This window comes from Rousettus aegyptiacus, unplaced genomic scaffold (assembly GCF_014176215.1).
Source record: "Rousettus aegyptiacus isolate mRouAeg1 unplaced genomic scaffold, mRouAeg1.p scaffold_m13_p_2, whole genome shotgun sequence".
In the NCBI taxonomy this organism is placed as follows: domain Eukaryota; kingdom Metazoa; phylum Chordata; class Mammalia; order Chiroptera; family Pteropodidae; genus Rousettus; species Rousettus aegyptiacus.
Window position 1 is genome coordinate 42,572,798 of NW_023416295.1, and position 27,278 is coordinate 42,600,075.

The following is a 27,278-nucleotide window of genomic DNA, read 5'->3' on the forward strand; positions in this document are numbered from 1 at the left end:
AAGTCACTCTTGATGTTTAAGGTATATAAATTCTTCTAAAATATATCTGAGAAATGCGATATGAAAAAACATGAAAGATTTATTACTAGATAATTTCATCCTTGCTATGTGATTCCCTAGTGATTACTAGAGAATTTAGTGAAAACTGAACATTAGACAATAAAAAATTGAATTTGTTTTTCTTTTATTCTTCAGATCCTCCATCACCACCTCGCTGGCTTGAAGTTATTAATATCACAAAAAATACAGCAGACCTAAAATGGACAGTTCCTGAGAAAGATGGAGGATCCCCCATCACCAACTACATTGTGGAAAAGAGAGATGTGAGACGAAAAGGCTGGCAAACAGTGGACACAACTGTCAAGGACACCAAGTGTACTGTAACCCCACTGACAGAGGGCGCTTTATATGTGTTCCGAGTAGCTGCAGAAAATGCCATAGGACAAAGTGACTACTGTGAAATTGAAGACTCTGTCTTGGCCAAAGACACCTTTAGTATGCTAACTTAATCTTTGTGACATCATTTGTAATGGATTATCACTGTTCCCTCTGGTTTTTCTAACCATTGGATATTTTGCTTTCAGCCACCCCTGGACCACCCTATGCTCTGACAGTTGTTGATGTGACAAAGCGACATGTTGACCTGAAGTGGGAACCACCTAAGAATGATGGTGGAAGACCAATACAGAGGTAGGATTTAAATTACTGCGTAAAGAATAATTTACACATAGCTGAAAATTCTTAACTTTGTTTTTTTCTATTAATGTAATAAAATGCTTTGCTATTTCAATAGATATATCATTGAAAAGAAAGAAAAATTAGGTACCCGTTGGGTGAAAGCTGGAAAGACATCAGGACCCGACTGTAACTTCAGAGTAACTGATGTCATTGAAGGCACAGAGGTCCAGTTTCAGGTTCGGGCAGAAAATGAAGCTGGAGTTGGTCACCCAAGTGAACCCACAGAAATCCTGTCAATTGAAGATCCAACAAGTAAGTAGTGCTGACTATACAAAGGATCTTGTCTAGAGCTTAATGATGAGATTGTGGATATGAATATTTCACTCTTTTTTCAGGTCCTCCTTCACCTCCTCTTGACCTACACGTGACTGATGCTGGGAGAAAGCACATTGCCATTGCTTGGAAGCCTCCAGAGAAAAATGGCGGAAGTCCTATTATAGGATACCATGTTGAAATGTGCCCAGTGGGCACTGAGAAATGGATGCGGGTTAATTCTCGCCCAATAAAAGACTTGAAATTCAAGGTTGAAGAAGGTGTTGTTCCTGACAAGGAATATGTTTTGAGAGTGAGAGCTGTCAATGCTGTTGGTGTCAGCGAGCCATCTGAAATCTCCGAAAATGTGGTTGCCAAAGACCCAGACTGTAAGAACACGGTTTATTTTATAATTAACAAAACAGGCTTTACTTATGCATTTCATTTTGACATACTCTTCTTCCTCTTTTGATTATATCTGACAGGCAAGCCAACAATTGATCTGGAGACTCATGACATTGTTGTTATTGAAGGTGAAAAACTAAGCATCCCTGTTCCCTTCAGAGCTGTCCCAGTTCCAACTGTTAGTTGGCACAAAGATGGAAAAGAAGTTAAAGCAAGTGATAGATTAACAATGAAAAGTGACCACATCTCAGCACACCTCGAAGTTCCCAAGAGTGTCCATGCAGATGCTGGAGTTTATACCATTACACTGGAGAACAAGCTCGGTTCAGCAACTGCCTCAATCAATGTCAAAGTCATAGGTAATCATTCTGTGATGAAACATTAGATATTCCTTACTTGTTGGAAAATTAGTTAACTTTGCAGGGTTAGTATAAATGGCTTCATGATTTAGCCTTTTGTAAACTAAATGTTCTTTCAGATTATTTCTTCCAAAGCAATTGTAAAGATATGAAATTGGTAGTTAAACCCTGATTATACTGAATTACTTTTGTTGTAATTATTTGCATGTGAGGTATTAATTTAAATAAAAGATTCAATATACCCAAAGAATATTAAAATGACCAATATTCCTTTATTAATTATATTTACATTTTTCCATAGTGTTCTCAACCAGAGGTAGTAATATTTTCTGCCCCCTCCTCCCACACACATGAATGGTGTTTGGAAATTTGGAAGGCCATTTTTTCTCAGAACAAAGATTCAGGGGAAGCCACTGACATTTAGTAGTTGAGGGCCAAATATACTCGACAGCCTCCAGTGTAAGGGACACTTTTGAATATCAAAGATTGTCCTACCTAAAATGTAAATTGTCCCATTTAGAGAAAGATTGTACTACTAATATGCTGACATTTCAGACCACAATAATAATTATCACTTTTATTTCTAATAGGCCTGCCTGGACCATGCAAAGATATTAAAGCAAGTGATGTCACCAAGAGTTCTTGTAAATTAACCTGGGAACCTCCAGAATATGATGGTGGAAGCCCAATTCTTCATTATGTCCTGGAACGCAGAGAAGCTGGGAGGAGGACATATATACCGGTCATGTCCGGTGAGAATAAACTATCTTGGACTGTAAAAGATCTCATACCAAATGGTGAATATTTCTTCCGCGTTAAAGCTGTCAACAAGATTGGTGGAGGCGAATATATAGAACTGAAAAATCCAGTCATTGCTCAAGATCCAAAGCGTAAGTTTGGGCATGAATGTAATATAGCTAGGAATAAATATGGAATTTATTTTTAAAAGATAGGCTTCCCTGTACTAACAATGTTTCTTTGCTCTTCAGAGCCCCCTGATCCACCTATAGATGTCGAGGTTCATAATCCTACAGCTGAAGCAATGACTATTACATGGAAGCCACCTTTATATGATGGAGGGAGCAAGATAATGGGTTATATCATAGAGAAGATTGCTAAAGGTGAAGACAGATGGAAGAGATGCAATGAACACCTGGTACCAATCCTGACCTATACAGCAAAAGGACTTCAAGAAGGAAAGGAATACCAATTCCGTGTGCGAGCAGAAAATGCTGCTGGTATTGGTGAGCCTTCTCGGGCCACTCCTCCAACCAAAGCTGTAGATCCTATTGGTAAGTTTTGTTTAACGGTGTTAGCATTTTCCCATTATAAAATAAATGAGAATAATGTTTTGTCAGATATTTTAATTAGAATTAATTGAAATAATTGAAAACTACTATTGTTTTTAATCATTACAGATGCTCCAAAAATCATTATGAGAACAAGCCTAGAAGTGAAACGAGGTGATGAAATTGCACTTGATGCAACTATTTCTGGGTCCCCTTACCCAACTATTACATGGCTAAAGGATGAAAATGTTATTACACCAGAGGAAATCAAGAAGCGAGTAGCACCCACAGTTAGAAGGAAGAAGGGTGAAGTTCAGGAAGAAGAACCATTTGTCCTGCCTCTGACGGAGCGTTTGAGTATTGACAATAGTAAAAAAGGAGAATCTCAGCTACGTGTCCGAGATTCTCTCCGACCAGACCATGGCCTGTATATGATCAAAGCTGAGAATGACCATGGTGTCGCAAAAGCTCCTTGTACTGTCAGCGTGCTTGGTAAGTTGTTAAAACTACTCTTACCAATGGAAAACAGTCTATTTAAGAGTTTTAGTACAACAAAAATAAAAATTTGGTCGGGGTGGGGGAGGAGTTAAAGGAAGTAGGAAATAACTTCAGCAAGGTATCCTCAAGGTATCCTCAGTCCCATTTTTTTGTCCTAGCTATGTAAAAGAAAACAACTGACCTTATTATTTGTTAGTAAATGTGATAAAAATATAGACAGATATAAGAAAACCAGAAATTTTTATCAAAGCAACATAATAACATTTACATTTTCTGCTACAACAATTTCTACACAAGTTTTAATCACTGCTCTCTCTTGAAATATTAGATACACCAGGACCACCAATCAACTTTGTATTTGAAGATATTAGAAAGAACTCAGTCCTCTGCAAATGGGAACCACCCCTTGATGATGGTGGCAGTGAAATTATAAACTACACTTTAGAAAAGAAAGATAAGACAAAACCTGACTCAGACTGGATTGTTGTCACCTCAACACTTAGACACTGCAAATATTCAGTGACGAAACTGATTGAAGGAAAAGAGTACCTCTTCCGTGTAAGAGCTGAAAATAGGTTCGGGCCTGGACCACCATGTATTTCAAAGCCACTTACAGCTAAAGATCCATTTGGTAAGGTTTCTTTAGCATCTAAAATTTCCCTTTTTATCATGTATGTTGGTATGTGCATTATCACAGCTTGTGAACTTGAATTTTATGTCATACTAGGAAATTAATTCAAATATGCTAATTTTTTTATCAGAACCACCTGATGCACCTGATAAACCCATTGTGGAAGATGTTACTAGCAACAGTATGCTAGTGAAATGGAATGAACCAAAGGATAATGGAAGCCCCATCTTGGGTTACTGGCTCGAAAAACGTGAAGTTAATAGTACACATTGGTCTCGTGTCAACAGAAGCCTTCTGAATTCTCTGAAGACCAATGTAGAAGGCCTATTAGAAGGACTAACCTATGTCTTCAGAGTATGTGCTGAAAATGCAGCTGGACCTGGAAAATTCAGTCCCCCTTCAGATCCCAAAACCGCACGTGATCCAATCTGTAAGTAATTCCTTAAGAAGAAAGCAGGGTACAGTATGGTGATTATAATTAACACTATATTACATAGTTGAAAGTGGTTAGGAGAGTAAATCTTGAATGTTATCACTATAAAAAAGTGGTAATCATGTAAGGGAATGGAGGTATTAACTAACCTTTTGTGATAATCATTTCACATATATACATGAATCAAATCATCATGTTATACACCCTAAATCTACATATATTATATGTCAATAATATCTCAATAGAGCTAGAAAAAAAGAAACAAAATACTAACAATGACTATGGATTCATATGTTGAAGTTAGAAGGTAAAGTTTTAAACACATGTATGTATAACTTAAAAGTTTCACAAAATAGTGCTCTATGAAAAAAAAAGAAAGTGGGATAGATAAGCTACTGTACATTCTAAAACTATCAGTGGGTTTTGATTTGTATTCTGCATTTATTCTAGCTCCACCAGGGCCACCTATCCCAAGAGTCACTGACACAAGCTCTACAACTATTGAATTAGAATGGGAACCCCCAGCTTTCAATGGTGGTGGAGAAATTATTGGCTATTTTGTCGATAAGCAGCTGGTTGGCACAAATGAATGGTCACGCTGCACAGAGAAGATGATCAAGGTCCGTCAGTACACTGTCAAAGAAATCCGAGAGGGTGCTGATTACAAACTTCGAGTGAGTGCTGTCAATGCTGCAGGAGAAGGACCACCTGGAGAAACAGAACCTGTTACTGTGGCTGAACCACAAGGTACTCAACAGTTATATGATACAGATTATAGATATTTTCCAAGTAGGGGATTTTTTTTTTTTTTTTTTTTTTTTATCTTTCTTGAGCTGATAACTGTTCTCTTTCAACAGAGCCTCCGACTGTGGAACTAGATGTTTCTGTCAAGGCTGGAATACAAATAATGGCTGGGAAAACTCTAAGAATTCCAGCTATAGTAACTGGCCGTCCAGTGCCTACGAAAGTATGGACTATTGAAGAGGGAGAGCTGGATAAAGACCGTGTTGTAATAGAAAATGTTGGAACAAAATCTGAACTAATTATCAAGGAAGCATTGAGAAAAGATCATGGCAGATATGTGATTACAGCCACCAATAGCTGTGGTTCTAAATTTGCAGCAGCCAGGGTAGAAGTTTTTGGTAAGGAATGTTACATGGCTTTTTATATCATAGGATTTTCCTAAGTGATACTATCATATTACGTTAATTTTTTTTTTTTTGGTGTTTTTATTTTTCAGATGTCCCTGGTCCAGTTCTTGACTTAAAACCTGTTGTAACAAACAGAAAGATGTGTCTACTTAACTGGTCTGATCCAGCAGATGATGGAGGAAGTGAAATCACAGGGTTTATTATTGAAAGAAAAGATGCCAAGATGCATACTTGGAGACAACCAATAGAGACTGAGAGATCTAAATGTGACATCACAGGTCTCCTTGAGGGACAAGAATATAAGTTCCGTGTGATTGCCAAGAACAAGTTTGGCTGTGGCCCTCCTGTTGAAACAGGACCAATTCTTGCAGTTGATCCACTAGGTAAAAAAGGTTTTCATTGTGTTTATAAAGTAAATATATATTTTTTGCTTCTAATTGTGACAGTTATTTATTGAGCCTTATGGCTTCAAACTTTCAACAGTCTCAAGATTTAAAGCTAGAGAGTATTTAGAAAGGTAAATTAAAAACTACTAGCAGCTTTAAGAATACCATATTGCTATAATTTTAATATAATTTTTGGCTCACTGTAATTTCTGTACAAAACCAAGCATAGTTTTACGTACTGAAAAACCTGAATCTACTGAAACTTAGCAACAACCAAAAAACAATTTAGAAATATTACATCTTAGCAATAGAATACACTGGAGTAATTAATTTAATAGCCTAGTGGTTAAAGCGAGTTCATTGATTTTTAAAGATTACGGGACAGATATTGCCTTAGAACAAATGCCTTAGTCTTGCTATAGCCGTCAAGTAGTCCCCACACTGGAAAGATATGGAGACCTCAAACCAGAAAGAGCAACCAAAAAATAAAAAGCAACCAAAGGAAATCTCCTTGACCAACATGAACAAATATGAAACCCTAAAACTGCACACATTTAGTAATGTAGACTGACATCCCATCTAAGAAAGCCAAGTCTTTGACAATGACCCATTGCCCAAGAGACAGACAAAAATGAAATTACATCCTATAGTACCATAACAGATCATCTCAGAATTTCCTCTATAGCTCTACTTGTCAGAGGACCAAAACAAAGCTGTGCTTCCACTACAAAGCACAGCTTCTGGTTGCAATAGTAGTCAATAAGAGTGGATTGGGTCTAGTTTCACCATGTAGAGCTTATTCTTTTGGTTTTGTGAAGGATACCAAACGACAGCAGCATCACAAGAATTATATTTCCACTCTATTTTAAACCCACACTTGAGGCAACATGACTCAAAGCATGTTCAGTAGACATATCCATTGTCTGTTAATAAAAGAGGAAACTCTTTCCTCTCAGCCAGTCATACAAAGAAAAACTTCACAACCTGCTCTCCTAGTTCATTAGCACTGGAAGCTTCCCCAGTGACAAAGGCAAAATATCTGAAATGCTAAATATAAAAAAGCATACATGCCCCTTGATTTATGTTTAATCAATAATCTTGACTCTAAAGTTTAGTAAGAAAAATTCTGCTGACATGAACGCCTATGATTGATAAATGAGGTGTTTTGAAAAGGGTTTTAAAGAAGGATATAATGTTATGCCAAATAGAAACCTATTTTTCACATGATTAATTCGAAGTGAAATATTTCTTATGTAAATATTTATTTCATGCTTGTCACTTCATCTTGCCTCTGGTTAAAGGTCCTCCAACAGCTCCTGAGAGGCTCACATATACAGAAAGGACAAAGTCTACCATCACCCTTGACTGGAAAGAGCCCCGCAGTGATGGTGGCAGCCCTATCCAAGGCTATATCATTGAAAAACGGCGTCATGACAAACCTGACTTTGAAAGAGTTAACAAGCGACTCTGCCCAACCACATCTTTCCTGGTTGAAAATCTTGATGAGCACCAGATGTATGAGTTCCGGGTCAAAGCTGTCAATGCAATTGGTGAAAGTGAACCATCCCTGCCTCTTAATGTGGTCATACAAGATGATGAAGGTGGGGAATCTAAACATAATAATAATTATAATGCACTTTACAGTGTTGCCTTTATCTCATAGGTTGAGCAAACATCCTTATGACTTTGCTGTTTTTTCTTCTTTCCTACTGTTTGCAGTGCCTCCAACTATTAAACTGCGCCTGGCTGTTCGAGGAGATACTATCAAAGTAAAGGCAGGAGAACCTGTTAACATCCCTGCAGATGTGACAGGCCTTCCAATGCCTAAGATCGAGTGGTCCAAGAATGAAACTGTGATTGAAAAACCCACTGACGCACTGAAGATAACCAAAGAAGAAGTATCCCGAAGTGAGGCAAAGACTGAGCTCAGCATTCCCAAAGCCGTCCGGGAGGACAAAGGCACTTACACAGTGACTGCCTCCAATCGTCTTGGCTCAGTCTTCCGAAATGTTCATGTTGAAGTATATGGTAAGTGACATGCTTTTTTATATCAAAATAAAATCCAGTGTCTGTTTAAGAACTGACTTCTCAGTTTCCTCTGCTGGCTCCTTTCCAGATCGTCCATCCCCACCAAGAAATCTTGCGGTTACTGACATTAAAGCTGAATCTTGCTACTTGACATGGGATGCCCCTCTAGACAATGGCGGCAGTGAAATCACCCATTATATCATTGACAAACGTGATGCAAGTAGGAAGAAAAGTGAATGGGAGGAAGTCACCAACACTGCTGTAGAGAAGAGATATGGGGTAAACTCTTTTAAATATTGTCTTATACACATTAAAATAACATGTCCCTGAATTAACACCATTCTAGTATAACTTTGGAATTTAATGAGTAAAGGCAAAACCACACAAAAAGCTTTATTGTAGTTTTTAGCACCATACACATAAGCCCCCTTAGTATATACAATTATTTGATATATAGTCTCTTTTACTTGAGAGATCTACTATTAGTTATAATAGATTTACATATTCTCATTTTAAAAGGCTTTCTCCATGTTTGAGTCTGCATATTTTGAAACTATATATTTATTTGAGTTTATAGATTTATTTCTTTATATATTCTTTCCTACCAACATAACTAATTTAAAAATAAGTAAAAATCAACCTGAGTATATTTTTGTTAAGAAGTTATTATTTATATAATTTCTAGATCTGGAAACTTATCCCCAATGGTCAATATGAATTCCGAGTGAGGGCAGTGAATAAATATGGAACCAGTGATGAGTGCAAATCAGATAAAGTGGTCATTCAAGATCCTTACCGCCTTCCTGGACCTCCGGGAAAACCAAAAGTTTTGGAGCGCACCAAAGGGTCAATGCTAGTGAGCTGGACTCCTCCTTTAGACAATGGTGGCTCTCCAATTACTGGCTACTGGCTGGAGAAGAGAGAAGAGGGAAGTACCTACTGGTCACGTGTTAGCCGAGCACCAATAACCAAAGTGGGATTGAAAGGAGTGGAATTTAATGTTCCCCGTTTGATTGAAGGCGTTAAGTACCAGTTCAGAGCAATGGCAATAAATGCTGCAGGAATCGGCCCTCCCAGTGAACCATCAGATCCAGCTATTGCAGGAGATCCCATATGTAAGTATGCTTCCATTTCTGAAACGTATAGAGGGCAATGCCACTAAATAATTCATACTGCTCTTAAATTTCTTATATTTTTCAATTCCAATTTATTTTGTTAAAGTTAAGCTTCACACTTACATAAACTATCAGAAGTACATGTGTGTGTATGTGTGTATGTGTATGTGTGTGTGTATGCATAGTACATACTCATCTATATATATGTATACATACAGACATATGTGTATACATACACACATACATAAAATTATAAAGTTTTTAAACTCTTTGATTAAGCCTAGTGTTTTACAAGGAATCACAATAATAATGACCCTGGACTGTAAGCTCCTCTCTACTCCCATACCTTAATAAATCTCTACATCATTAGATACTGTGGAAATTTATCTCCCTCACTAAAGAGTTAGACCCTTCAGTTGGAGTTCAACAAAAAAAGAAAAATGTTGCTAATTTTCCAGTAATAGTTATTAAACAAATATATAAGATTCTCAAGCACAGTCTGCTAAAAGACTTTCGGTAATTGTAAAGTCCTGTTCAAATTGTAAAGGATTGTCATGTGATTGTTGTTGCAAATGACAGTGCAGGACTTTAAGATTAGTTTGCATTCAAAGGTTTACCGACTAATGATGAAATCATTAGTTTTAATTTTAATTTCATGGTATATTAAATTAAAATAAGTTTTAGTAGAGAATATTGCAGAATCTCTCCAAAAAGATATCAAAAGTAGAATAGCTTTTCACCATTCATGTGTAAAGAGAATATAGATCAATGTAGAGATAGTGGGTAGTCTTTCTAATCTCAGTTAGTTGTTTGCTTTCTTTGTTTTTGCATTGATGCTAAGTGAATATAGACTATTGTATTTCTCTTCTCTAGAAGGTAATTTATTATTTTGGTATTTCTATTTTAATATTTTAATAGATAAAAATATGATCATGTATAGTAAAATATTATTATGGTGTGTGTATATATATATATATATACATATATATCTAGCATTCAATTAGCTTCAAAATTTCGTGTTTTTATTTTTCTTATTAGATCCACCTGGGCCACCATCTTGCCCAGAGGTCAAAGACAAAACAAAGTCAAGCATCTCACTAGCATGGAAACCTCCTGCCAAAGATGGTGGCAGTCCGATCAAAGGATACATTGTAGAAATGCAAGAAGAAGGTACTACTGACTGGAAAAGGGTAAATGAACCAGATAAACTTCTAACTAGTTGTGAATGTGTGGTGCCAAATTTGAAAGAACTCAGGAAGTATAGATTCAGAGTGAAAGCTGTCAATGAAGCTGGTGAATCAGAACCAAGCGATGCAACTGGAGAGATCCCTGCCACTGATATTCAAGGTACTAGTCCTCATTTCATTTATGTATTCATCTTTTCCTTCTTTTTGTTTTTCTTTTTATTTTCATTGTTTTTTTCTTTTATGTATTCATCTTTTGATCTAATGAAATTAATTAATTTACTAAAGATATATCAATTACTTTTTTGAAAACGATGAGCTGAATCCTGTTATGTTATCCGTGTTATTACAGAGGCACCAGAAGTTTTCATTGACATTGGAGCACAAGACTCTCTGATATGTCAAGCTGGTTCACAGATTAGGATTCCTGCTGTCATCAAGGGACGCCCCACACCAAAATCATCTTGGGAATTTGATGGAAAGGCAAAGAAGGCGATGAAGGTAAGAAAATTGTAATTCTCTCTCTCTCATTGAATTACTCTAAGGAATATTTATACTACAACTGACTATATTCTTTCCTAACAGGATGGAGTTCATGATATACCTGAAGATGCACAGGTAAAATAAATTGAAATGATTCAGAACCTAGTTGGCTTCACTACTGCTATTGTTTTATTTAGTGTATGACTACTATTTTGTTTGTGCAGCTGGAGACTGCAGAAAACTCATCAGTGATTATTATCCCAGAGTGTAAACGATCTCATTCAGGGAAATATAGCATCACAGCCAAGAATAAAGCAGGACAAAAAACTGCAAGTTGCAGAGTTAAAGTCATGGGTAAGAAAGACTTTAAAAGTTACTCTAAAGTAAATATATATATATATATATATATATGTATTTTTAAAAAGCAATATTGTTTATATTGTGATATGCACCCAACAGATGTACCAGGGCCACCGAAAGATCTGAAAGTCAGTGACATCACAAGAGGTAGTTGCAGACTTACATGGAAGATGCCAGATGATGATGGAGGAGACAGGATCAAAGGCTATGTTATTGAGAAGAAGACTATTGATGGAAAAGCCTGGACTAAAGTCAATCCAAACTGTGGAAGCACCACATTTTTAGTTCCTGATCTCATCTCTGAACAGCAATATTTCTTCCGTGTACGTGCAGAAAACCGTTTTGGTATTGGCCCACCTGTGGAAACCATTCAGAGGACCACTGCCAGAGATCCCATATGTAAGTTTTTAAATCTATGATTAAGTTAATATCTCAAACTTGAAAAATATATTGTTATAGACAATGTTTAATACTTATTTAACTATCTTTAAAGATCCTCCTGATCCCCCTATTAAACTCAAGATTGGCCTGATAACAAAGAATACAGTACACCTGTCATGGAAACCCCCAAAGAATGATGGGGGCTCCCCTGTCACCCACTATATTGTTGAGTGCCTTGCCTGGGACCCTACTGGGAAAAAGAAAGAAGCATGGAAACAGTGCAATAGGCGTGATGTGGAAGAACTGGAATTTACTGTTGAAGACCTCATAGAGGGTGGAGAATATGAATTCAGAGTCAAAGCTGTCAATGCTGCAGGAGTCAGCAAACCTTCAGCCACTGTTGGCCCTGTGATTGTCAAAGACCAGACATGTGAGTACCAACAAATTAGCAGAAAGTTAATTTTGTGAATGCCTTTCTAGATATTTAATAATAGTCCAAAATAAAAAGAGATTTGTCTGCACATCGGGAAGATACCATGAATTGAGTGTGGACATGTGCACTAACTTAATCATTCATTCCCTCAATTTTTATAGAATTATTATATTTTTTATATATTATCTTTGTTATTTAAAGGAAATGATGTTTGGAAATTCTTTACCATAATTTTTTTCCATAGCAGGCTATTTTACTTATCAGAAATTAAAGCACTTCCTCTGCATGCTCTTCAAAAGGGGAAGGAAGTAACCAGTTATTTGCTAAGCTACTGCCAGACCCATTTATCTTCACATTTATTTTCAATTTGAGAAAAAGATGTGTCCATTTTAATAGATAAAATATACATACAAATACAGTAATAATTCTTTCTCTATTTTTACAATCACTGCTGCTGTCTACTTGTTCAATTCTCTTTTCTAAATTTAGAAGGGCTATATTCACACCCCTCTTTGCACATTCTTATATTAAATTAATGGAAAATGGAAATGTACTTTGCCTCTACTAGCAGTTATATTTCCTCAAAGGGGGATTCTTCTCAGAATGAACATAGTAGGTCCCCTCATAACTCTGCATAAATACTAAAGGAAACTTCATGAAAGAATTCCTAAGCCTAAGCCTAAGCTACTACAATTTTCACTTCTCTCTGCCCTTTTCAACATCTGCATGTATAATAATGCCAGGTAAGAGACAATAGCTACATGTAGATAAAGGATGATGATAACAGATACCTGTTCTAATACTGGTATAAATTAATTAAAGATATATTTGTTTTCTATATTGGGCCAGGCTATAAAACCTGCCTATAGTAGATCCAAGTAGCTTTATAGTCACTGTGAATTCTACTTTCTATTCTTTAGTGTTTTATATTCCTAATTACGACTTTTTTAAATAACTAGGTCCGCCATCAATTGATCTAAAAGAATTCATGGAGGTTGAAGAAGGAACTGATGTTAGCATCGTGGCCAAAATTAAAGGTGTTCCATTCCCAACACTAACTTGGTTTAAAGCTCCTCCAAAGAAGCCTGCAAATAAAGAACCTGTTCTCTATGACACCCATGTCAACAAACTGGTGGTGGATGATACTTGCACCTTAGTTATTCCACAGTCTCGCAGGAGTGACACTGCCTTATATACCATTACAGCCGTGAATAATCTGGGAACAGCATCAAAGGAGATGAGATTGAATGTCCTTGGTAAAGATTGCATGGTTTTATTAAAATTACATGTTTTTCTGTTCATGAATATAATGTTTGGCTTTAAAAATTATTCTACTAATTAAGTTTTCCTTTTTTAAACCATTTTAGGTCGTCCTGGCCCTCCAGTGGGACCAATAAAGTTTGAATCTATTTCAGCAGACCAAATGACATTATCCTGGCTTCCACCTTTAGATGATGGTGGGTCTAAGATTACGAACTATGTAATAGAGAAAAGAGAAGCTAATAGGAAGACATGGGTGCGTGTCTCTGATGAACCTAAAGAGTGCACGTACACAATTCCCAAATTGCTAGAAGGCCATGAATACGTATTCAGAATCATGGCCCAGAATAAATATGGCATTGGGGAGCCTCTTGACAGTGAGCCTGAAACAGCAAGAAACCTCTTCTGTAAGTATGACATGTTTCACATACAAAGTAATTTTTATTTGTGTTTTGCATAGTTTCTTATAAATCAATGTGATTTTTTTCACAGCTGTCCCTGGAGCACCAGATAAACCAACAGTTAGCAGTGTGACTCGTAACTCTATGACTGTCAACTGGGAAGAGCCAGAATATGATGGAGGCTCTCCTGTGACAGGATACTGGCTAGAAATGAAAGACACCACTTCAAAGAGATGGAAGAGAGTTAACCGAGATCCTATCAAAGCCATGACTTTGGGTGTTTCTTATAAAGTGACTGGTCTTATTGAAGGTTCTGATTATCAGTTCCGAGTATATGCAATCAATGCTGCTGGTGTGGGACCGGCAAGCCTGCCATCGGATCCAGTGACTGCTAGGGATCCAGTTGGTAAGCCTTGAAACATTCCTTTTTTCTTCCAAGGTGCCTTGGAAAAATCAAGAATAGTAATGTGTACTTGTTCTTTCTAGCCCCTCCTGGTCCTCCATTTCCCAAAGTCACAGACTGGACTAAGTCATCCGCAGACTTGGAGTGGTCTCCCCCACTAAAGGATGGCGGATCCAAAGTAACTGGATACATCGTTGAATATAAAGAAGAAGGAAAAGAAGAATGGGAAAAGGTAACAAATACTTAGCATTATGAATATGTACTATTAATAAACTAAAAATGTAGTAGTTATTCACAATCCAATTCTATCTGTATTCTTTGGATCAAGAAATCAGAAAAATTATATAATTATAACTTATAACTCAAATTTGTTATCTCAGAAATCTAATCAAAAGTTATGTTATTTTTAACTTTTTAAAAATATTTTCTATACTTTATATTTTTGGTTATAAATCCTGAAAAGGTAAAATAAATGAACAGTAATTCCTGGCAAGATATTTCACTCAGCATTTACCTATCATATCTGATTACTAAAATCTAAATTAGCAACAATTTCCCAAAGACAATACTTAAATATATTGTTGGTTATGCTTTTAGAAAGCTATTAAAACAAGTAGCTACCAAGAACCATTCTAATTTAAAACTACTTGTGATTTTTCCCTAGGGTAAAGATAAAGAAGTGAGAGGAACAAAACTTGTCGTGACTGGATTAAAGGAAGGAGCATTCTACAGATTTAGAGTTCGAGCAGTCAATATTGCTGGCATTGGAGAACCTGGAGAAGTCACAGATGCCATTGAAATGAAGGACAGAATTGGTGATTAATTCTTCTATTATTTGTATCTATTTTTATATTTTGGATTGAAAATGAAAATCACATTTGTAATTTTCAATTGTTTTCTAGTATCACCTGACCTTCAGCTAGATGCCAGCGTCAAAGACAGAATTGTGGTCCATGCTGGAGGGGTGATCCGGATCATTGCCTATGTATCTGGAAAGCCTCCTCCAACTGTTACCTGGAGCATGAATGAAAGAGCATTACCTCAAGAAGCCACCATTGAGACTACAGCCATTAGCTCATCCATGGTCATCAAGAATTGCCAGAGGAGCCACCAAGGCATCTATTCTCTTCTTGCCAAAAATGCAGGGGGAGAAAGGAAGAAAACAATTATTGTTGATGTTTTAGGTAAATACTTTGTCCATGCAACTTAAAAATAACATTTTTGCTTCATCTATAACAAAACTAAGTTATAATAAAACTATGTTACAAATACTTTGGAAAATAAGAAAAATCACCCACAATCCCATTGACCACTATTAGCATTTTTTGATTTCCCCATTGCTTCTTTATTCTATACATATTTTATATGGTCATACTCCTACTATAAAGTTTTCTATGTTACGTTTTTTATATAACTTGCTACCATATGCATTCATTGTGCCTTTATATAGTTTTCATAAAAGCCACTTTCTTGCAAATATACATGAATGTTTCACAGTTTGCTAAAGCTGACTATTTCTATATCATGGGATTGTATCTTTATTTGCTAATTGTTATAATACTGCAAAAATCCCTTTGAAATATTTCAGTATTCTATTTGGTTATCTGGTTATCACAGTTGCATTTCTAGTCACTGAATATAAAGTTGAACTTTACAAAGCTTTTTCACACCTCTTGCTGGCTGCTTTATTCCAGTGATTTGCTCAGAAAGTAAAGCCTTCCCACTCAGATTTCTCTCTCAGCATGTCTCTAGGCACAGTCAAATTCCAAGCAGCCAGTTTTTATGTGAAAATTCCGGTTCTCTATTGAACGTAATTGATATTATAAAAACATGTTATGGTTTCATTAATGAAAATGACATAAAGAAAAAGATCTTATTGAGCAATAGTCCTACAAAATCTTAGGTTAGTTTTACATTCCTAAATACCTTTTTGCTCAATAGCTATAATTTTGATTCGACAACTTTAAACTTCCAGGTTAAATTTCAACAGTCTTAAAGGTCAGTCTGAAATTTGGGACCTCTTCTGCTGCTTATTGATTTACTGGTTACCCCCAAAAAAACTTTCTCCCCCTTTCCCCTCTGGAGAGTAAATTGGACACAAAAAATAGCCAGGCTACTCCTCACCCTCTACTATCTCCCTCTAGACATCCTCCTCCCAGCAGCTCCTTCCTATCTGACTTTCAAATTACAAAAAAAAAAAAAAAATTACTGTTCTTTTAGCTTCTACTAAAATAGTAGCAACCAGTAACAGTTGCAAACCTATTTTATTTAAAAATATGGTTGAAAATAGATACCACACAGAGGAAAAACAGCTTAATTAATAGATATGAAAACTTATTTTCTTTATAACAATACTTTTGTCTCCTTTTTAAAAACAGAGAGTAACAAATATTGAACTCTATAGTTCACTGAAGACAAACAACCAGAAATCTTTTCCTTTTATTCCCAGATGTGCCAGGTCCTGTTGGAACACCATTCCTGTCCGACAATCTAACTAATGACTCCTGCAAACTGACATGGTTTTCTCCAGAAGATGATGGAGGCTCTCCAATCACCAATTATGTCATTCAAAAGCGGGAAGCTGACCGCAAAGCATGGACCCCAGTGACATATACAGTTACCCGACAAAACGCTACTGTCCAGGGTCTCATTCAAGGAAAAGCCTACTTTTTCCGAATTGCAGCTGAAAATAGCATTGGCATAGGCCCGTTCATTGAGACACCAAATGAACTTGTCATCAGGGATCCAATAAGTAAGTACAATTTAAAACAATTTCATCTTTAATAACTTCCTCCCTCAATTAACAAAAACCTATGGTATCAAAATATGCAAATAAATGCCAGACATTTTACTCATTTGACAAGTGTACATTAGGCACTTATCTAATGTACTCAATATCTGATGTTGGTAGTATTTGAATGTGCTTGTGAAAGAGATTATGGGAATATATCTGATTCTTCAAATTCCTTTATGTAAACTCCACTGATTTTTTTTTTAATTTTCCACTTAATGGTGTAAATATGAAGTCTTTTCCAAATTCTAAAACTACCAGTTCTGGAGAACTTCCCTAAATTATTTGGCCTCAGTGAACCTCTATTTCCTCATTGGTCAGAGGAAATTAGATTGTATAGGGTCTTTTTAACTCTATAGTTCTGTGATGAGATCTCTTTTGTTACTTTTCAAAGTAGATATTTTAATGTTTAAATACAATCCTCAAAAGGTATTATTTACTACATTTTACCATTTTGCATTTTTTCACTGTAATTCCATACTTATACCTGCAGCTGTACCAGAGCGTCCTGAAGACCTGGAAGTCAAAGAAATTACTAAAGATTCTGTTACTTTGACTTGGAATCCTCCAAAGTATGATGGCGGATCAGAAATTATTAACTATGTCCTAGAAAGCCGTCTCATTGGAACTGAGAAGTTCCACAAGGTTACAAATGACAACTTGCTTAGCAGAAAATACACTGTTAAAGGCTTAAAAGAAGGTGATACCTATGAGTATCGTGTCAGTGCCGTCAATATTGTTGGACAAGGCAAGCCCTCATTTTGCACCAAGCCAATCACTTGCAAGGATGAGCTGGGTATGTGTCTAATGCAGGTTATACCGTCAAATTTATATATTTATGGATTTATCATAAAACATTAGTAAAACTGACTTGCCTTTATAATTATAAATTTTAGCTCCTCCAACACTTGACCTTGACTTCAGAGATAAGCTCACAGTTCGAGTTGGTGAAGCTTTTGCCCTCACGGGCCGTTACTCAGGCAAACCAAAGCCTAAGGTTACTTGGTTCAAAGATGAAGCTGATGTACTAGAAGATGATCGCACCCATATAAAGACCACTCCGACAACACTTACTCTAGAGAAGATCAAAGCCAAACGTTCAGACTCTGGCAAATACTCTGTGGTTGTGGAGAATAGCACAGGCTCTAGGAAAGGTTTCTGTCAAGTTAATGTTGTTGGTAAGTATTATTTAACAAGAAGAATAACTATTCTATTCTTTCCAAAACAGAAGTGGCAGTAACTTTTTTTGTTATGATTTTTTTTCTACAGATCGTCCTGGACCACCAGTAGGACCAGTTAATTTTGATGAAGTGACCAAAGATCACATGGTTATCTCTTGGAAGCCACCTTTAGATGATGGAGGCAGTGAAATTACCAATTATATTATTGAGAAGAAGGAGGTGGGCAAAGACGTTTGGATGCCTGTGACATCTGCAAGTGCGAAAACAACATGCAAAGTTACTAAACTGCTTGAAGGAAAGGATTATATTTTCCGGATCCATGCTGAAAATCTGTATGGAATAAGTGATCCTCTGGTGTCTGATTCTATGAAAGCCAGAGATCGTTTTAGTATGTATTACATTTCATTTTAGTGAGTCAAGGTTTGATATCATTAATATAAAAAATTAAATTTCTGACACATTTTGCTAATGTTTGTTATAGGGGTTCCTGATGCACCTGAGCAGCCAATTGTTACAGAAGTTACCAAAGACTCTGCATTAGTAACCTGGAATAAGCCAAATGATGGAGGAAAGCCCATCACAAACTACATCCTAGAAAAGAGGGAAACTATGTCTAAACGATGGGCTAGAGTGACCAAAGATCCAATCCATCCATACACTAAATTTAGGGTTCCTGATCTTCTAGAAGGATGTCAGTATGAATTCCGGGTATCTGCAGAAAATGAAATTGGTATTGGAGATCCAAGCCCACCATCAAAACCAGTCTTCGCTAAAGATCCAATTGGTATAGTATTGAAGCATTCATTTAGTTTTCATATTATCCAACTTTTGGAGGGGTATAGTCTAACTCCTTTTTTTCCCTCTTTTATTATGTAGCTAAACCAAGTCCACCTGTTAATCCCGAAGCAATAGATACAACATGTAATTCAGTGGACCTAACTTGGCAGCCACCACGGCACGATGGTGGGAGCAAGATCCTGGGTTATATTGTTGAGTACCAGAAAGTCGGAGATGAAGAGTGGAGAAGAGCCAATCACACTCCTGAGTCATGTCCTGAAACTAAATATAAAGTTACTGGTCTTCGGGATGGTCAAACCTATAAATTCAGAGTAATAGCAGTCAATGAAGCTGGTGAATCAGATCCAGCTCATGTTCCTGAGCCAGTGCTAGTAAAAGACAGACTTGGTGAGTAAAATGTTCTCAGCTACATTTGCAAGGAAGATAGCCATTTCATTATATATACTTATTTGTAAAACACGTTAGCAAGTCAAATCCGAAAGTATTGTTCTCTTTATTCTAGAACCCCCTGAGTTGATTCTTGATGCCAACATGGCAAGAGAACAGCACATAAAGGTTGGTGATACTCTAAGACTTAGCGCCATCATCAAAGGAGTGCCATTCCCAAAAGTAACTTGGAAAAAAGAAGACAGAGAGGCTCCAACTAAAGCAAGAATTGATGTTACTCCAGTTGGTAGCAAGCTTGAAATTCGTAATGCTGCCCATGAAGATGGTGGAATTTATTCCTTAACAGTGGAGAATCCAGCTGGTTCAAAAACTGTCTCAGTAAAAGTGCTTGTATTAGGTAAGAATTTTAACATGTTTTGAATGTAATAACAAATTAAAAGTAAATTATGATACATTTGAGCTCTTACCGAAATTAATTCACCTACATAACTGCATTGTATAACACTTTTCAGATAAGCCTGGGCCACCTCGAGATCTGGAAGTCAGTGAAATTAGGAAAGATTCTTGTTACCTTACTTGGAAGGAACCACTGGATGATGGTGGTTCTGTTGTTACAAATTATGTAGTTGAGAGGAGAGATGTTGCCAGTGCCCAGTGGTCGCCTCTTTCAACTACATCAAAGAAAAAGAGCCACTGGGCTAAACATCTTAATGAAGGTAATCAGTATCTCTTCCGAGTAGCTGCTGAGAACCAGTATGGACGTGGTCCTTTTGTTGAAACACCTAAACCCATCAAGGCTGTGGATCCTCTACGTAAGTTGCCTTTTCTGGATATAAAAGTATTGTTTGACTGTCTTTGAGAATAGTATTTATTGACCATAACTTCTTTTTTAAAAAAGATCCCCCCGGGCCACCCAAGGATCTACACCATGTAGATGTTGACAAGACTGAAGTCTCCCTTGTTTGGAATAAGCCAGATCGTGATGGTGGCTCTCCAATTACTGGATATTTGGTGGAATATAAAGAAGAAGGCACTGAAGACTGGATTAAATTCAAGACTGTGACAGACTTAGAGTGTACTGTTACTGGACTACAACAAGGAAAGACCTATATATTCCGTGTAAGAGCCGAAAATATTGTGGGTCTTGGTCTCCCTGACACAACAATCCCAATAGAGTGTCAAGAAAAACTAGGTAATTTTTAGATTGTCATTATCATGTTATTTCTTTTTTAAATTATTCATATCATTAAAAAAAATCTAATTTCCTAATGTTTACTTCTAGTGCCTCCATCTGTGGAGCTGGATGTGAAGTTAATTGAAGGCCTTGTGGTAAAAGCTGGAACTACAGTCAGATTCCCTGCCATTATAAGAGGTGTACCTGTTCCTACTGCAAAGTGGACAACCGATGGGAGTGAGATTAAAACAGATGAACACTACACAGTTGAAACTGACAACTTCTCATCAGTACTTACTATTAAGAACTGCTTAAGGAGAGACACTGGGGAATATCAGATCACAGTTTCCAATGCAGCTGGCAGCAGAACAGTAGCTGTACATCTTACTGTTCTTGATGTTCCCGGTCCACCAACAGGTCCTATTGATATTCTGGATGTTACCCCTGAACATATGACTATCTCATGGAAGCCACCTAAAGACGATGGAGGAAGCCCTGTGATAAATTATATTGTTGAGAAACAAGATACAAGGAAAGATACATGGGGTGTTGTCTCTTCAGGAAGCATTAAGATGAAGCTGAAGGTCCCACATCTGCAAAAGGGTTGTGAATATGTTTTCCGAGTAAGAGCAGAGAATAAGATGGGTGTTGGCCCTCCCCTTGACTCCATACCTACTGTTGCTAAGCATAAATTTAATCCTCCGTCTCCTCCTGGTAAACCAGTGGTAACTGACATCACTGAAAATGCCGCAACAGTGTCCTGGACTCTGCCAAAATCTGATGGTGGCAGTCCAATAACTGGTTACTATGTAGAACGTCGAGAAATAACTGGCAAATGGGTGAGGGTCAACAAAACACCTATAGCTGACCTGAAGTTTAGAGTGACTGGACTCTATGAAGGAAATACATATGAGTTTAGAGTTTTTGCTGAAAATCTTGCAGGACTAAGCAATCCATCCCCAAGTTCTGACCCAATAAAAGCATGCCGGCCCATCAAGCCACCTGGACCACCTATTAATCCTAAACTGAAAGACAAGACCAAAGAATCAGCTGACTTGGTGTGGACAAAGCCTCTCAGTGATGGTGGTAGCCCCATTCTAGGCTATGTAGTGGAATGTCAGAAAGCTGGTACAGCCCAGTGGAACAGGATTAACAAAGATGAACTCATTAGGCAATGTGCTTTCAGGGTACCTGGACTAATTGAAGGAAATGAGTACAGATTCCGTATAAAGGCAGCTAATATTGTGGGAGAGGGAGAGCCAAGAGAGCTAGCAGAATCTGTGATTGCAAAAGACATACTTCATCCTCCAGAAGTAGAACTTGATGTTACTTGTCGTGATGTTATTACCGTTAGAGTGGGGCAAACTATCCGCATTCTTGCCCGAGTCAAAGGCAGACCCGAACCAGACATAACTTGGTCTAAAGAAGGCAAAGTATTGGTCCAAGAAAAGCGAGTTGACATAATTCGTGATCTACCTCGTGTGGAGTTACAAATTAAAGAAGCAATTAGAGCTGATCATGGCAAGTATATCATCTCAGCTAAGAACAGCTGTGGACATGCCCAAGGTTCCGCTATAGTTAACGTCCTTGACAGACCTGGGCCTTGCCAGAACTTAAAGGTTAGCAATGTAACCAAAGAGAATTGTACAATTGCTTGGGAAAACCCACTAGATAACGGTGGCTCAGAGATAACAAATTTCATAGTGGAATATCGCAAACCAAACCAGAAAGGCTGGTCGATTGTTGCTTCAAATGTCACTAGGCGATTAATCAAGGCCAACCTGTTAGCCAATGATGAATACTATTTCCGAGTCTGTGCAGAGAATAAAGTAGGTGTTGGGCCAACCATTGAAACAAAAACTCCAATTCTGGCTATTAACCCTATTGATAGACCAGGTGAGCCTGAAAACCTCCATATTGCAGATAAAGGAAAGACATTTGTCTACCTAAAATGGCGGCGGCCTGATTATGATGGTGGCAGCCCAAATCTATCATATCATGTTGAAAGGAGGCTGAAGGGTTCTGCTGACTGGGAAAGAGTACATAAAGGAAGCATTAAGGAAACACACTACATGGTTGACAAATGTGTTGAAAACCAGATTTATGAGTTCAGAGTACAAACAAAGAATGAAGGTGGAGAAAGTGACTGGGTAAAGACAGAGGAAGTTGTTGTGAAAGAAGATTTACAGAAACCAGTACTTGATCTGAAATTAAGTGGTGTGCTAACTGTCAAGGCAGGGGAGACCATTAGACTTGAGGCAGGTGTTAGAGGCAAACCATTTCCAGAAGTTTCATGGACCAAGGACAAAGACGCTACAGATTTAACAAGATCACCAAGGGTCAAGATTGATACCAGTGCTGATTCATCTAAATTTTCTCTTACTAAAGCAAAGCGAAGTGATGGTGGTAAATATGTAATTACAGCAACTAATACAGCTGGCAGTTTTGTGGCCTATGCCACTGTCAATGTTTTAGATAAGCCTGGCCCTGTAAGAAATCTGAAAATTTCTGATGTGTCCAGTGATAGGTGTACTATTCGCTGGGATCCACCAGAAGATGATGGCGGCTGTGAAATCCAAAATTATATTCTAGAAAAATGTGAGAGCAAGCGAATGGTTTGGTCTACCTATTCTGCTAATGTCTTAACGCCTGGTACCACAGTAACACGTCTCATAGAAGGAAATGAATATATTTTCAGAGTCCGTGCAGAAAATAAAATAGGCACAGGGCCTCCCACAGAAAGCAAACCAGTCATTGCAAAAACCAAATTTGATAGACCTGGTCGCCCTGACCCCCCAGATGTCACTAAAGTAAGCAAAGAAGAGATGACTGTGGTTTGGAATCCACCTGAATATGATGGTGGAAAGTCCATCACAGGATACTTTTTGGAGAAGAAGGAAAAACATTCAATACGATGGGTCCCTGTTAACAAGAGTGCAATCCCTGAGAGACGTTTGAAAGTACAGAACCTCTTCCCAGGACATGAATATCAGTTCCGTGTCAAGGCAGAAAATGAAGTTGGAATTGGAGAACCATCTTTGCCATCAAGACCAGTGGTGGCAAAAGACCCCATAGGTATGATGTTTTTACTTTTTCTGATATTACACCAGGTCTTAATCTCAAGCACAGAGTTGTTAGATGAGTTAAATCCGTAACATCAAATCTTTAGCCAATATTTTACAAAGTAGATCTTTTAACCGATCACCTAAAATGTATAAACAATGGTAGATCCTAATTTTATGAGAGAAAATAAGGAAGACTCAGTAATTGAAAGTTGAACACTATATCTTTGATTGAGAATGGACCATATAAAATTACACATTAGCGTATCACTAGAAGTTATTAACCATGTGTAAATTTATTCTTACATAACTTATTTTTAGAACCACCTGGTCCACCAACCAATCTCAAAGTGGTTGATACAACCAAAAGTTCTATAACTCTTGGATGGGGAAAACCAGTGTATGATGGTGGTTCACCAATAATTGGATATGTTGTGGAAATGAGACCAAAGAAACCAGATACATCACCTGATGAAGGCTGGAAAAGGTGCAATGCTGCAGCACAACTTGTTCGCATGGAATTCACTGTGACCAGCTTGGACGAAAACCAGGAATATGAGTTCAGGGTGTGTGCCCAAAACCAAGTTGGCATCGGGCGCCCTGCAGAACTAAAGGATGCTATTAAACCTAAAGAAATCCTAGGTGAGGACTTATTTTATCATTTCATTCATTCATTCATACTTCTCATATGATTTCCCCACATTCTAAAATGTCAGCTAATGGTTTTCATGCATTTACAGAGCCTCCGGAGATTGATTTAGATGCCAGCATGAGAAAACTGGTCACAGTGAGAGCAGGATGCCCCATTCGACTATTTGCCATAGTGAGAGGGCGACCAGCCCCTAAAGTCACCTGGCGAAGAGTGGGTATTGATAATGTGGTCAGAAAAGGACAAGTCGATCTGGTTGATACTATGGCCTTCCTTGTCATCCCCAATTCTACTCGTGATGACTCAGGAAAATATTCTTTGACACTTGTGAACCCAGCTGGAGAGAAAGCCGTGTTTGTGAATGTCAGAGTTTTAGGTGGGTTACTAACAAGCTTCTTCCTCCCCTTCAAAAATGTGTTAATTAATAAGGAGGCTGAGGAGATGTGTATCTGATTTTGTGGTACTTTACAGACACTCCTGGACCTGTATCTGATTTAAAAGCTTCGGATGTCACTAAAACATCATGCCACATTTCCTGGGCCCCTCCTGAGAATGATGGTGGGAGTCAAGTGACACATTATATTGTGGAGAAACGTGAGGCAGAGAGAAAGACGTGGTCAACAGTTAACCCAGAAGTTAAGAAAACGAGCTTCCAAGTCACCAATCTTGTCCCTGGGAATGAGTATTATTTCAGAGTAACTGCTGTCAATGAGTATGGTCCCGGCGTTCCAACAGATGTCCCCAAACCAGTGCTTGCATCAGATCCTCTGAGTAAGTAACAGCCTTTCTTCCTCCTTTTAATTCCAGCCCTCTGTTTTCGCAAGGTCAAGATACCAAAACATTTTAATCCACTACTGAAAGGGCTTTTATTTGTAGAAACCCAAACAGTGCAAATAAATATCTATCTCACTCCTTAAAGACTTTTTTTGATCAGCCTTATCTTGTACTTTTTACTTGCAACATATCGAATGGCAGTTTCCATATACTTTGAAGCAAGTGGCATACTAAAACACTTAAGTATATTAACAAATGGGTTTGATTAGGTTACCTGGACAGTTTTCTAAATCGTGTTTTTCTTCTAGGTGAGCCAGATCCCCCAAGGAAACTAGAAGTTACTGAAATGACAAAGAACAGTGCTACACTAGCCTGGTTACCTCCCCTGCGTGACGGAGGTGCTAAAATTGATGGCTACATCATTAGTTACAGAGAGGAAGAGCAGCCTGCAGATCGCTGGACAGAGTACTCAGTGGTAAAAGATCTCAGCCTTATTGTCACTGGCCTAAAGGAAGGAAAGAAATACAAATTTAGAGTAGCGGCCAGAAATGCTGTTGGAGTCAGTTTGCCAAGAGAAGCCGAAGGAGTGTATGAGGCCAAAGAACAGCTCTGTAAGTCATCATTGTCTCATTTTTATCATGTGATAAGCTTTTATAGAATTTGCTTTCAACGTGTAGACATTTCTTTCTGAGAAATCTATTTCCAGAAATACTTGAATAATGTAGAGAGCAGTAGTTTTGAAACATTTGGACCCACAACACAGAGTAAATAAACATTAACTCATGACACAGTATATATATATACATAACATAGTACACATAATTATATATTTTTATATAACTAAAAAACGTTTCTTGAAGCAACATCTATCTTTATTCTGTATGCTGGACTTATATTTTCTATTTCATTCAATCTCATTCTTTTATTTTAAAAAATACTAGTTGTAATGCAAATGTTAATTTGAACTCACCAATGGGTTGCAACTCACGATTTGAAAAACATTGGTATTGTTCCCTACCAGAGGAAATCACACTCCCCACAAAATTAATGTATTTTCATTTTCCTTTTAGTGCCACCAAAGATCCTTATGCCAGAGCAAATTACTATTAAAGCTGGCAAGAAACTACGAATCGAAGCCCATGTGTATGGAAAGCCTCACCCAATCTGTAAATGGAAAAAAGGAGAAGATGAAGTTGTCACATCTAGCCACCTGGCAGTGCACAAAGCAGACAGTTCTTCAATTCTGATCATAAAAGATGTTACTAGGAAAGATAGTGGTTACTATAGCCTCACTGCGGAAAACAGTTCTGGGACAGATACTCAGAAAATCAAAGTTATCGTCATGGGTAGGTTACACATTAGACAAATCGCCATCTAATTATAAAGATCAGAAATATTTTTTCCCATCAAATCCCTCTTCTTATGTTTCTTTCCTGTTGGTTCGTGCAGATGCTCCTGGACCCCCTCAGCCTCCGTTTGACATTTCTGACATAGACGCCGATGCTTGCTCCCTGTCATGGCACATCCCTCTGGAGGATGGAGGCAGTAACATCACCAATTACATAGTGGAGAAGTGTGATGTAAGCCGAGGTGATTGGGTGACAGCTCTAGCTTCAGTGACAAAAACTTCCTGCAGAATTGGAAAACTGATTCCAGGCCAGGAATATATCTTCCGGGTCCGTGCTGAAAATCGATTTGGCATTTCAGAGCCTCTCACATCTCCAAAGATGCTGGCTAAGTTCCCATTTGGTATGTTTCTTTCAGAAAGAAAAAAATATGTATATGTTTTCTTTCTAGTCTGTTGCTTAAGGTAGAAACAGACATTTGTCTTGTCTTTATCTCCAGATGTTCCTAGTGAACCAAAGAATGCACGAGTCACTAAAGTCAACAAAGACTGCATATTTGTGGCATGGGACAGACCAGACAGCGATGGAGGGAGCCCCATTACTGGATACCTGATCGAACGCAAAGAAAGAAACAGTTTGCTTTGGGTGAAAGCTAATGATACTCCTGTCCGATCAACTGAATATCCTTGTGCTGGCCTTGTAGAAGGTCTTGAGTATTCATTCAGAATCTATGCCTTAAACAAAGCTGGATCCAGCCCACCCAGCAAACCAACAGAATATGTAACTGCAAGAACACCAGTTGGTGAGTTTTTTTATTTTTGTGTTTTTTGGGAGGTTTCGTTTGTTTGTTTTTAATATTAGGAGGGCACATTTAAGTCTTGGAGTCTCTGAAGATTACTACTTCCATTTAAGAATATGTTCTGGGT

The 27,278-nt window shown here is 37.6% G+C and overlaps 1 protein-coding gene across 9 annotated transcripts in view; it reads left to right on the plus strand.

The window, feature by feature from the left end:
* TTN (titin) overlaps nt 1-27,278 on the plus strand; it is a 265,304-nt gene that overhangs the window by 180,619 nt on the left and 57,407 nt on the right. For all 9 annotated transcript variants that reach the window (XM_016152571.2, XM_036235757.1, XM_036235759.1 and 6 more), the window contains 46 exons: nt 196-495; nt 585-690; nt 794-990; nt 1,074-1,379; nt 1,476-1,754; nt 2,345-2,644; nt 2,744-3,046; nt 3,173-3,535; nt 3,870-4,172; nt 4,303-4,602; nt 5,056-5,352; nt 5,463-5,747; nt 5,846-6,139; nt 7,444-7,743; nt 7,862-8,170; nt 8,259-8,449; nt 8,856-9,285; nt 10,324-10,632; nt 10,822-10,970; nt 11,055-11,087; nt 11,177-11,306; nt 11,412-11,711; nt 11,806-12,123; nt 13,086-13,382; nt 13,494-13,793; nt 13,879-14,193; nt 14,274-14,422; nt 14,855-15,005; nt 15,093-15,374; nt 16,640-16,942; nt 17,475-17,777; nt 17,878-18,159; nt 18,251-18,550; nt 18,644-18,946; nt 19,039-19,347; nt 19,463-19,744; nt 19,860-20,159; nt 20,246-20,539; nt 20,630-23,596; nt 23,905-24,225; nt 24,324-24,608; nt 24,704-25,003; nt 25,315-25,617; nt 26,077-26,352; nt 26,456-26,755; nt 26,852-27,154. In XM_016152571.2, the coding sequence (XP_016008057.2) occupies nt 196-495; nt 585-690; nt 794-990; nt 1,074-1,379; nt 1,476-1,754; nt 2,345-2,644; nt 2,744-3,046; nt 3,173-3,535; nt 3,870-4,172; nt 4,303-4,602; nt 5,056-5,352; nt 5,463-5,747; nt 5,846-6,139; nt 7,444-7,743; nt 7,862-8,170; nt 8,259-8,449; nt 8,856-9,285; nt 10,324-10,632; nt 10,822-10,970; nt 11,055-11,087; nt 11,177-11,306; nt 11,412-11,711; nt 11,806-12,123; nt 13,086-13,382; nt 13,494-13,793; nt 13,879-14,193; nt 14,274-14,422; nt 14,855-15,005; nt 15,093-15,374; nt 16,640-16,942; nt 17,475-17,777; nt 17,878-18,159; nt 18,251-18,550; nt 18,644-18,946; nt 19,039-19,347; nt 19,463-19,744; nt 19,860-20,159; nt 20,246-20,539; nt 20,630-23,596; nt 23,905-24,225; nt 24,324-24,608; nt 24,704-25,003; nt 25,315-25,617; nt 26,077-26,352; nt 26,456-26,755; nt 26,852-27,154 (15,327 nt within the window). The remainder of the gene's footprint in view (nt 1-195; nt 496-584; nt 691-793; nt 991-1,073; nt 1,380-1,475; nt 1,755-2,344; nt 2,645-2,743; nt 3,047-3,172; nt 3,536-3,869; nt 4,173-4,302; nt 4,603-5,055; nt 5,353-5,462; nt 5,748-5,845; nt 6,140-7,443; nt 7,744-7,861; nt 8,171-8,258; nt 8,450-8,855; nt 9,286-10,323; nt 10,633-10,821; nt 10,971-11,054; nt 11,088-11,176; nt 11,307-11,411; nt 11,712-11,805; nt 12,124-13,085; nt 13,383-13,493; nt 13,794-13,878; nt 14,194-14,273; nt 14,423-14,854; nt 15,006-15,092; nt 15,375-16,639; nt 16,943-17,474; nt 17,778-17,877; nt 18,160-18,250; nt 18,551-18,643; nt 18,947-19,038; nt 19,348-19,462; nt 19,745-19,859; nt 20,160-20,245; nt 20,540-20,629; nt 23,597-23,904; nt 24,226-24,323; nt 24,609-24,703; nt 25,004-25,314; nt 25,618-26,076; nt 26,353-26,455; nt 26,756-26,851; nt 27,155-27,278) is intronic.